General features: G+C 36.2%; 2 protein-coding genes across 8 annotated transcripts in view; one reads left to right on the top strand and one right to left on the bottom strand.

Moving 5' to 3' along the window:
- Positions 1–6,325, top strand: part of LOC133847443 (uncharacterized) — a 109,118-nt gene extending 102,793 nt beyond the window's left edge. The window contains 4 exon segments of the mRNA XM_062282482.1: positions 1,031–1,161; positions 2,540–3,307; positions 3,787–3,927; positions 3,987–6,325. Coding sequence (XP_062138466.1) covers positions 1,031–1,161; positions 2,540–3,307; positions 3,787–3,927; positions 3,987–4,058 — 1,112 coding nt within the window. The 3' untranslated portion in view covers positions 4,059–6,325.
- Positions 6,326–11,475: 5,150 nt separating this feature from the next.
- LOC133849417 (protein sprint) overlaps positions 11,476–12,274 on the bottom strand; it is a 137,678-nt gene continuing 136,879 nt past the window's right edge. For all 7 annotated transcript variants that reach the window (XM_062285477.1, XM_062285478.1, XM_062285479.1 and 4 more), the window contains one exon: positions 11,476–12,237. In XM_062285477.1, the coding sequence (XP_062141461.1) occupies positions 11,905–12,237 (333 nt within the window). In that variant the 3' untranslated portion in view covers positions 11,476–11,904. The remainder of the gene's footprint in view (positions 12,238–12,274) is intronic.

Below are 12,274 nucleotides of genomic sequence, written 5' to 3'. Positions count from 1 at the left end.
TAGTCGGTCGTCTGTTATGTTTATATTCGGAAACAAAGTCTGCTTAAATTTAGTAGCATTCCGAATATTTTCATTTCGCTTATGAATATCTAATGTCTTTATTAAGTTGACAAATTATTTTTAAAGTCATCCTAATGTTAAAATTGTCCTTTAACTCAAATATTTTTAACGGTTTTATGTGAAACTCGAAGTAGGAATTTTATTGGTAATTTGTCACCAAATTCCAGACATTTATTTAAGCTAGCTCCATAATTAAGCTAAGCACATTCTCCGAATTGAGAATTAACTAAACCAGATTTCAGATAGAAATTCCTTTCTGCAAGGTTGTTTTTTTGTTATGATTGAATCTAGTATTGACTGTAATATGCAGGGTATATATTCGTAAATGATAATTGTGAAGAAATTTGCTAACCGTATAAAACTCTATATATCTTTATCTTTATATATACAATATGACTAAGTTTTTTCTATATATATATATATTTTTCGTATATTTTATTGCCAAAATTTACGTTTATTGCATGCATCGTTCGTTCCTCCGTTTCTCCGTTCGTTCGTTCGTTCATTTTACTGTGTCTGTGTGTGTGTATACAAAAATACTTTGTAAGATACCATTCCAATATATATGTAGTACCAACTAAGTAACAAACTCTAACAATAATACACCACACATACAATTCACAAAACTAACTAAAAACTAACACAACTTCGCAACGTTGACACAAGTTCAAGGCGAATTATCATTAATAAATTTGTACTTTGGTTAACATGAATGTCAATATACCCGTTGTCAATTGTACATTTGCTAGGGTATCTTAGCTGTAGAGTAGATTGTAAGCTCGCTTGCACCTTGAACTTGTGACCACGTCTAGCGATGCAAACGACAACACAACAAAACGTATTTAGTGGCCACCAAAAAGAAACGAATACACTCACAAATTATTCACAACACTTGCGTACTTACTAATCGATTTTCTCTCTCTCGAACAACAACCAAAACTACAACGACATCAACATCGACATCGAATAGGCGGCGCAGTGCTCATCGAGGGCGTTCTATTTCGGGCCAAATACTTGGGCTCCACGCAGCTGGTCTGCGAGGGTCAACCCACCAAATCGACACGCATGATGCAGGCCGAGGAGGCGGTGTCTCGGATCAAGGTGAAGTTGTTGCACAATTCTTCCATCTACCCGCCCCCGCACATCCCCCCTTTAACCTTTAACCATCTTTAAATAGCTTCAACAACATTTGAACATTCTATATACATATATACAATATTTAATTTGTAGTTGTTATATCCTGCAAATCCATTTCAATCAAAACACAACACGTCCGCCAGCCAGCCGCTTGGGCTCAACAAAATGTGAAGCAATTCGTGCTGCAAATCGTGCTTCAATTATTTACGTCAACCTTGAATTTGCTTGCAATTTATAACTGGTTTAACAAACAATTGAAATGAAATTTTTTTAACTGTGCGATGTCAGCTCAATTTATAAGTCTATTCTTTCATTAATTATTGATGCAAGCTTTAATGACTCTTCAATGCATTTCCTAACTTCCAACTTAAACTTTAGTCAATCCAAAGATTAAAGACTTGTTTCAATTTACCAATCAGTAAAAAGAGTTCAATTTGCATTTTTATAAATTTAGCTCCAAATTTCTATATATTCAATGAAATGAAATGTTGATAAATGAATTTCACTTTTGCAATTGTGTGAGTGTCAACTTCAGTTCAAATAAATTGCCATTTCAATTGACTAGTCTCTGACATTTAAATAATTAATTGAATTACGAATTTTGCAAAAGAAATGCTGAACACAAATGATTTGGATATATAGTAAAAATAAAACAAAATATAAAACATTAAAACTGAATATAATTAAAACTTCAATTGACAAAGAGAAATTCTTACGCTATTCATAAAAGATTTAAATTGTAAAGTAATCAAATGTAATTCTTTAAATTCGTCACACACAAAAAGATAAACAAGAAGCAGACACAAATGAAAAAAAAAAACTCATGCGATTTTTGATTATATAATCTCGTTTATTTGTTTGATTTTCTTTTTCCACATGCATCTCAATTTGTTGCCATGATTTGCCGTATCCGTAATCCGTAACGTATTCGTAAACGTATTCCGTAATCGTATCCGTAAAACGTAACGTAACCGTGTAACGAAACGCAATCGAATCCACGTATCGCCATGCAAAATAAACAACAACACACACTTACCACTTATCGATAATCGATAAACGATATACCACTCAATTGGCTAAAACGATAGGCGCTGGTAAGTAGCAATCAAACCACAACAAAATTCCAAAAAAAAATCCTCTCGATTTGAATTGAATTCAGTTCAAAATTGTTATTCTCTTTAAGTTTCTTCAGTTGGTTTCGGTTTTTTCCTTATGCGAGGCTTAAATCAGATCAATAAAAATATATATAACGAATACTGTAATCGATTAGTTGCGCATGTGTAGACGAAGCAATGAAACCGATCGCAAACAGATTATGACAAAAATTCGATTGATCTTGCAGGCACCCGATGGCGATGTTCAGCCCAGCACCGAAGTGGATCTCTTCATTTCGACGGAGAAGATTATGGTGCTGAATACGGATCTGAAGGAGATCATGATGGATCATGCACTGCGCACCATATCCTACATAGCGGACATTGGTGATCTCGTTGTGCTGATGGCCCGCCGTCGCTTCGTGCCCCAGGACATCGATGATGCCCCCAAGCCGAATCGCACGCCCAAGATGATCTGTCACGTGTTCGAGAGCGATGAGGCGCAGTTCATTGCCCAATCAATTGGCCAAGCGTTTCAGGTGGCGTACATGGAGTTCCTCAAGGCGAATGGCATCGAGGATCATCGATTTGTCAAGGAGATGGACTATCAGGAGGTGCTCAACAGCCAAGAGATCTTTGGCGACGAACTCGAGATCTTTGCCAAAAAGGAACTGCAAAAGGAGGTCGTTGTACCCAAATCCAAGGGCGAAATTCTTGGCGTTGTCATTGTCGAGAGCGGCTGGGGCTCGATGCTGCCCACCGTTGTTATTGCGAACCTAATGAGCTCCGGTGCTGCGGCCCGATGCGGTCAGCTGAATATCGGTGATCAGTTGATTGCGATCAATGGCCTCAGTTTGGTCGGATTGCCGCTCTCCACCTGCCAGACATACATCAAGAACACCAAGAACCAGACGGTGGTCAAGTTCACTGTCGTCCCCTGTGCTCCCGTCGTCGAGGTGAAGATCAAGCGACCCGAGACCAAATATCAGCTCGGTTTCAGCGTCCAAAATGGCGTGGTAAGTGTGTTCGATCTTGTCTTCCGATTCCCCAATTTCATTTAACATTGTTTTGTATCGTTGTCGTATCGTAAAGTGTTCTTGCTCCTTCTTGCTGTTGAAGTTTCCCAATTTACGTCTACACAAAAAAGCGTAGCATACTTTTTCGGGCAACCAAGTGCAACATGTTATTATGATGTTGATGATGATGATGCAATCAACAGCAGGAAAGAGCAGTTCGACTCGGTTTATCGAGCAGCAAAATAACCTTACAGTCAAATACTAAGCTATAACTATGATTTTTACATTATGGAACAAAGTCTGTTAAATTTCCATGTCATTTAAATGACAGTTTATGTTGAAAACGAATATTTTATGAGTTATCCTAAAGTTAAAAAAGTCGATTATTACGTTTACACTCTGAAAGAATGAGAAACTATTTTAAAGTTATTCTAGAGGCAAGATTGTCATGTAACATCATTTTCATACTCTTTTCACAGATTTGCAGTCTGCTGCGCGGCGGCATCGCGGAGCGAGGAGGCGTTCGAGTGGGGCATCGCATCATTGAGATCAACAACCAGAGCGTGGTGGCAGTGCCGCATGAGAAGATCGTCAATTTGCTGGCCACATCAGTGGGCGAGGTACAGTGAATGCATTCATTATTTATTTCAGTTATTCATTAATCTTATTTCTATTTCAGATTCTGATGAAGACGATGCCCACTTCGATGTTTCGCCTGTTGACTGGCCAGGAGAATCCCATTTATATCTAAGCGTCATGTTAAACGATTCATCAAGAAGGAGAGATAGCAATTGCGATAGCGATAGAGAGTGACAGCTATACAGAGAGAAAGAGAGGGAGAGCGCGCGCGTGCAATTTAGTCAGCATTATTGTTAACAAAACACACTCGAAACGAAACAAGTTTAAATGTATTGAGATAGTACGAGTATATATATATATATATATATATGTATATATGTATGTGTATAGCTTTAGCCGATATACTTCTACTATATATACAAGCATATATATAGAAATAGTTATATACATAATTTAACTATCGATTGCGTTGAATTCTCCACTTGATTTCGTATTCAGGTTTTTTTGTAAGACTAGACTATAGCGAAGGGAAGAATCGGGCAGAATCAGATGACAAATAAACAGCGTAAACCTTTTGTTCCAAAGAAAAAATACCAAAAAAGAAAAAAAAGAAATATATTTAGAATATAGATATAAATACAGAGAGAGATTTGCACCCCTTTCTGCAAGCAAGCAAAGAAAAAGCTTAGAAAACTAATAGATTAATAATGGTGGTAATGGAGATACAGAAAGAGATAGAAAGTGAACGAGAAAGAGAGAGAGAGAGGCAGAGGTGGGGGCGTCTGCCTGGGTTCAGAGCGGGTAACTAAAGCGAGTCATTCATTTATATATAAATATGAATTTATATGTATATCTTGATAGCTATTACGATGACCTTTTTGCGAAAACGTCCTTAGCTTAGTCGAGTTGCGAGACACACAGAAAGAGATAAGAGAGAAGGAGAGAAGCCTAGAGAATACTAAAGATAGTTACAGTTGCAATGCCTCCTAATCCATCCCATATATAAATATACCATATATGCCTATATATACATATATATATATATATACACTACCTAACATATATATTGTATGTAAACAGAAACATGTAAAGAACTAAACTTGCACAACAAGTAACCGAAAACAAGTAACGAAAAACTTAAACCGAAATAACAAAAAGTTGAAACGTCAACTCAAAAGTCAAAGGCATTGCTTATGTTTATAATCCTACATACAATAAATGTACTATATATGTATGTATGTATGTGTTCTGCTTATCCATATAAAAAGAGAGAGAAAGCAAATTGTAATAAAGTTCGTCGTCAGCAGCTTTACCAAATTTAGAATAGCAAATGTAACACTCAATTGCATTGCTGTAAACTTAACTCTTAAGTATTTGTTTATGTACTATGTAAATTTTCGAGCAGCGCCTAAGTATTAACCAAAAGTTTCCAAAAGTTTCTGCTTCAGTTTCGTCACTTGGTTAAGTATGCTTACTAGAAAACACACACACACACACACTTAGAGACAGACGGACAGACAGAGAGATACTCACACCTATATAGACATTAGACGCTTCGATTTCAAGAACCATCTTCGTCCAAAAATTGTGCTACTACTCGTTAAACACGTTGATAGAAATGAGATAGAGATAGAGATAGAATGAAAGTGAAAGAGCTGGAGAAAGTTAGAGAAAGTCAAGCTAACATTTCTATATATATCTATATATATATATATATACATACATATATGCTAACTATGTATAACTATAACTATAACATGCATAATACATAAATACATATATAAATGTGTAGTAATATAGCCATACACACACACACACACACACACATGCTATTATTGCATTTCTATGTAAAATACTCGCTTGACAACAACAACAACAACAATGTGCTTAATATAGTTAAACATTAAACAAACGGCAAATTCATGTACTTCAGCATTTGCATCCGCGTTTTTTTTTGTGTCTGGCTTTGATCCGGTAGACGGGGCGCCACTGGCCACGCCCACGCCCACCAACAAATAAATACAAATTATAAATTAAAAAAAACATTTAAAAATGACAAAAAAAAAGAAAAAATATATATATAACAATATAACATTGAACAGCTTCAGCCGCCCAAGGCACATCCAGCAATGGGCCCCTTAGCACTAACTTTGGATCAGCACGAAAAAGCCAAGCGAAATGCAAAAACGAAAAGAAAACTCAATGAAAAAAGCGCTAAATTTAAAAAAAAGCAAGCAAGCATAATTAAAAAAAAAACACAACTTAAACAACATATATAAGAATAAAAATTGTTTACTTTTTTTTTGTGTAAATTATTTATACATATATGTATATGTATATGAATGTGTATGTATATGTACATGCATAACATTAATGAGTACATAAAAAAAAAAAAAAAAAAAAAATACATACAAAACAACAACATATTTATTAAATAAATTGCATAGAAATTATATAAGTAAAACAAAAGCGATGAAGCAACAAAATGGAAATGCAAATGCAAATGAAAACAAATTAAAACCAACATCAACAAAATATATAAATGAATGAAAAACAAAATGAAAATATATAATCGCATGCGTAACAAAAATATATACACAAAGTCAAACCAAAAATTGAGCATAATAAACAGAAGAAAAACAACAATCATAATAGTTTTCATTGTTGCGGCTGATATAGACCTTGTAACATTATTGTTTGAAGGATATTCTTCTGTTGGTGTGTCAAAAGACACGGCGATCGTCCTTAAAATGGTCAGGACTCGATAGATTTTCTGAAATCTTAACACAATTTTTATTTTAAGCCTTAACGGAATTAATTTTCAGTCGTTTTTCTTCAAATTTGAAATTGGCGCGTTCGAGCCACGGCTTGAAAACTTGAGTTTATTGAATCATTGAGTGTTAGCCAATTTAAATCGTCCATCAAACGGTAGATGGCGCTATTCCGAAAGCAAGTGACTTGCTGCATTTCTGCTTGCTGTGATTTATGTTCGCCTGATATTTTACTCGCTGATTGAACACTTTTTGGCCATTCATGTCGACATAAAGTAGCGAACAACATCCACGTGGCTAAGTTTTTTCAAACTTCAACGGATTTGAGTTTCTGTCGGATAGTTAGTAATTTCAAATTTCAAATTAACGCGCCAAAGCCACTACAAAAAATATTCGATTTTCGTTGCATACTTTAAGGATGTAATGTCGTTCCTTTTTCGAAAACATGTCATATCTCGGCCATATACTGTCGGATTTTCAACGGACATATATTAACAGGATAACAAGGACCAACTCTATCGATTGGCATCCAAGGAATGTAATTTTTCAGTACCGTTTGATATATGAAAATTACGAAAATTATAAATTCCAGGATAACTCGAGAACCACAAGGACTATCCGGATTAAAATTGGCAGGATAATAGTCCTTACGAATACGCTTCGATTGACTCAGGACTCACAAGGATCAAAAAGGATATGACCGAGATATACGCTTTTCTCTGTTAACATTGTATCTTAGGTCCTGTAAGGACCTTCGTCCTTTTAAGTACATCAATCAGATTTTATTCAGAAGAGCAATCCCTTTGCCAAAAGACATCCTGATCGACCTTCAAATAACAGAGATACTGTTGATTTATGATATTTTTGGTAATTTTTCTGCACTAAACCCTTGTAAAAAGTCATGTGAATTTTATATAAATATATTGAAAATTCTTGAGTTTCAATAGGTTTATGTGTAAGATAAGTCCCAGCAAGAATTTTAAGGGTTTGGCAGAGATCTGCAAAATAAAACTATAAAATTTTAAATTTTAAATTGGCGCGCGTAATTCACGCAAAAATATTAAATTTATTGTAGCATACTTTGAGGATGCGCCGATACAATTTTTAATTCGAAGATGGGCCGATAGATGGCAAAAATTCAAAGTGTAGTTCTATCATCAGGCAAGAGATGGCGCCAATTTAAAATTTAGTTCGAGCACCGGGCAATAGGTGGCGTTATTACACATGAGCAAGGTTTGCTTGCTGCTGATTTCTGTTCGCCTGGTATTTCAGTTGTTGAGCTAGCAATTTTTAGCCGTTCACGGCAGCTTTAAGCGGCCAGCAAGAACAATCTGAGCTCACTTAGAGCAATTAAATTCCATGGGGTTCCACTTGCTGCTGACTTATGTTCACCTGGTATTTCACTCGCTGTTTGAACACTTTAGCTATTCAAGGCGACATAAAGTTGACAAACAACATTCGTTATTTATTTTAAATTTAAAATTGGCGCGCCAAGGCCACAGCAAACAATATTCAATTTTTGTTGCATACTTTAAGGATGTAATGTCGGTCATTTTTCGAAAACATGCCATATCTCGGCCAAATACTGTCGGATTTTCAAGGGACATATATTGACAGGATAACAAGGACCAACTCTATCGATTGGCATCCAACGAATGTAATTTTTCAGTTCCGTTTGATATGTGAAAATTACGAAAATTATAAATTCCAGGATAACTCGAGAACCATAAGGACTATCAGGATCAAAATCGGCAGGATAGTAGTCCTTACGAATACGCTTCGATTGACACAGGATCAAAAAGGATCAAAAAGGATATGACCGAGATATACGCTTTTCTCTGTTGTTCTCATTGTACCTCAGGTCCTGCAAGGACCTTCGTCCTTTTAAGAACATCAATCCTCTTGTATTCAGAAGAGCAATCCTTTTGCCAAAGGACATCGTGATAGTCCTTCAAATAACAGAGATACTGTTGATTTATGATATTTTTGGTCATTTTTCTGCACTAATCCCTTGCAAAAATTCATGTGAATTTTGTATAAATATATTGAAAATTCTTGAGTGTCAATAGGTTTATGTGTCCTGATGATAATAAGGTAAGTCCCAGCAAGATTCTTAAGGGTTTGTCAGAGATCTGCAAAACAAAATTATCAAATTTAAAATTTGAAATTGGCACGCGGAACTCACGGCAAAAATATTAAATTTCTTGTAGCATACTTTGAGGGTGTGCCAATACAATCTTTAATTCCAAGATAGGCCGATAGATGGCGCAAATTCAAAATGTAGTTCTATCATCAGACAATGGATGGCGCCAAATCAAAATGTAGTTCGAACACCGGGCAATAGATGGCGTTATGACAAATAAGCCAGGTTTGCTTGCTGCTGATTTCTGTTCGCCTGGTATTTCTCTTGCAGAGTTGGCAATTTTCAGCTGTTCACTGCTGAATCAAGGGGCCAATAACAAGAAGAAGATTCATGTACGCAATTAAACTTGCTGCTGTTTTTCGTTTAGTAGCTTCTGTCACAAGTAAAATAATAAATTTCTGTTTAAGTTTCCATTATTATTGTTTATTATTATTATTAATTAAATAATTGCCTTGTGGTTTGCTATATTTTACAAAGTATACATTAAAAACACAAAAAACAACATTTTTTTGATAGCAGCTGCTGGTTGTTTGTTTAGTTGTACATATAAATATTAAAGTTAAACGTTAATATTATTAAGTTAGATGTAAATGTGTTATAACCCTCCCATTAAAAACATTGCAATAAATGCCTTGGTGTAAGTGTGAGTGTGTGTTGTGTATGTGTATATGTGTTTTGTGTGTGTGTGTGTATGTGAGTTTAAAATGCTTTCTCTGTATAAAAGTTGCGATTGTTTTGTGGTTGCTTGCAATTGGTCTGTTGTTGATTGATTAGATTATAGTACGGTTGATTAGATATATGTTTTTCCGATATCTGTTAAGGGGAAGTCATCAGTGTTTAGATATATGCATATGTGTAGCTATAGGGGAAGACATCAGAAAGTCTGGGGAAGTGAACTTGTGCAAAACTCTTGTCCCGTTCTAAACGCTACGTATCGTTTATATCGATATATATATATATATGTATATATATAGTATATACAGTGGCGAGCAAAATTGAGTGTATGTTCAGAACTCAGACTTTCGTCACCCACAAAATCATAACCACACAAGATAATCCAAAAATTTTTTTTGTTTTATTTTGATTATTTAATTCTTAATAAATTTTAAGCAAAAACAATCATGAAAGAGATAAATTCGAGGAGATTTACAGTAAAAACGAAAAAAACCCGCATAAACTCAATTTTGCACGTAGGCACTTTTTCGCCTATTTTCGCTTTCTTACTCTTCTTATCAGCACAAATCGGAAAGATTCACCGTTATTTTTGATTTTCTATTATTCTTGATGTTCGTAGCACAGATTAAATGTGCTTCAGACTAGCTTGCAATCATAAATAAATTGTTGAAAATTTGCTAGCATAAAAATGCGAAAATTATCTGAAGATATCGAAAATAATGTAGTTAGCCTGACCGAGAATGGTTGTACATCGCGTGTAATTTCGAAGAGGCTCGGTATAAGCCAATCGGCGGTAATCGCTGTTCAAAAGAGGCGGAATGTGACTCCCAAAGCGCAAGTCGCAGGTCGCAAAAAATTATTGAAGGAGTCAGATGCTCGACTGATGATGTCGGAAATGAGGAAGAACAAGCTTCTAACACCAAAGGGTGCTTCCTTGGCTATCAACAAGAGTGTTAGCAAATGGACAGCTAGAAGAGCGCTGCGAGACATTGGGTATATTGCAAGTGTGAAAAAAAACAAACCTGCATTATCCGTTAAAAATGTTAAAGCGCGATTGAAATTTGCAAGGGCACACAAAAATTGGACTGTGGATGATTGGAAACGTGTTATCTGGTCTGACGAGTCCAAATTTAACCGTTTTCAGTCCGACGGAAAGCAATATTGCTGGCGTAGACCCGGAGATCGTATCCAAAGACACCATGTAAAACAAACTGTAAAACATGGTGGTGGAAGTATTATGGTTTGGGGATGCTTCACGTGGTGGCATGTTGGCCCTCTACAGTTAATAGAAGGTATTATGCGGAAGGAGGACTACCTACAAGTCTTACAGACCAATCTTCCCAATTTTATTGAGAAATGTGCTTATCCCGAAAAGGAAATTGTTTTTCAACAAGATGGGGATCCGAAGCACACGGCCAAAATTGTTAAGGGATGGATTGAAAAGCAACCTTTTAAATTAATGGAATGGCCAGCACAAAGTCCCGACCTCAATCCGATTGAAAATCTTTGGTCAATCGTGAAAAGACGGCTCGGGCAATACGAAGCAGCTCCATCAAATATGGGCAACCTCTGGGAGCGTGTTGAAGCTGAATGGAGACGTATTCCCAAAGATATTATTGAAAATTTGGTAGAGAGCATGCCTGACCGTGTACAGGAAGTTATCACAAATAAAGGTCTTTGGACAAAATATTAATATTATATTAATAATTAAAACTTCTAGAAACGTGCAAAATTGAGTTTATGCGGGTTTTTTTCGTTTTTACTGTAAATCTCCTCGAATTTATCTCTTTCATGATTGTTTTTGCTTAAAATTTATTAAGAATTAAATAATCAAAATAAAACAAAAAAAATTTTTGGATTATCTTGTGTGGTTATGATTTTGTGGGTGACGAAAGTCTGAGTTCTGAACATGCACTCAATTTTGCTCGCCACTGTATAGGGTAGGTATATACACATACATACTATATATATGTAAGTGTATGTATACATTAGTTATATAATTTATGTTTAATATATTTTAATCGTATATTTATTAGCAAAAAAAAAGTTTGATTTGTCGAACAAACACGCTTGCTCGGTTTTTGTTTTTGTTTTTGTTTTTTTTTGTTTTTGATTCGAATGATTGGTTTGATGATTGACAAGATGATTGAGTGAACAAAAAAAAAAGAACATAGATTAGTATTATTTTGGGGGCGCTCTTAACTCAATACTGTTGTTGTTTAGTACACATTAGATGTATTAGCTTTACTTATCGTCTACTAAGTATATTTTAATGTAATAATAATAAATTATTAATCAAATATGCTTGTGTTCTTCTTGTTGGGTTGGCTTCCTTTCGCCTTGGTTAGTGAGCAAGATGTGTGCGGAGGGGGAGGCGTGGCATAGTCCTAGCATAGATGTGTGTGTGTGTGTGTGTGTGTGTGTGTGCTTCAATGGCTGCCCGGCTGAGCGGCTGTTGGCCAAGCGATCTTCGCATCGATGCGTTTATAGGCCAACATGCAGTGTTTGCCCTTGGCCGCCAATCGTGCGTCCTGCGGACACTCGGCATCCGTGAGCAGCGTCTCCTCGCCATCCACGAGCTTGAACAGCGCATAATCCTGGGGATTGGTGATGCGCGCCTTGTGTGCGATTATCCGGCACACTTCGCGCGTTGTGGTATGCGGACGCACGGGCAACGTGCGTGTCTGCAGCGAGCCGTTGCACTCGTCGGGTATGATGACGCGCAGCACACTCGAGCAGGCGGGCAAACAGCTGGAACGCCACTGCAAAGGAGAAGAAAAATATTTTGGTTAAACGATT

The sequence above is a fragment of the Drosophila sulfurigaster genome, chromosome X, assembly GCF_023558435.1.
Source record: "Drosophila sulfurigaster albostrigata strain 15112-1811.04 chromosome X, ASM2355843v2, whole genome shotgun sequence".
Taxonomy (NCBI): Eukaryota; Metazoa; Arthropoda; class Insecta; order Diptera; family Drosophilidae; genus Drosophila; species Drosophila sulfurigaster.
This window is presented reverse-complemented; position numbering and strand designations above follow the sequence as displayed.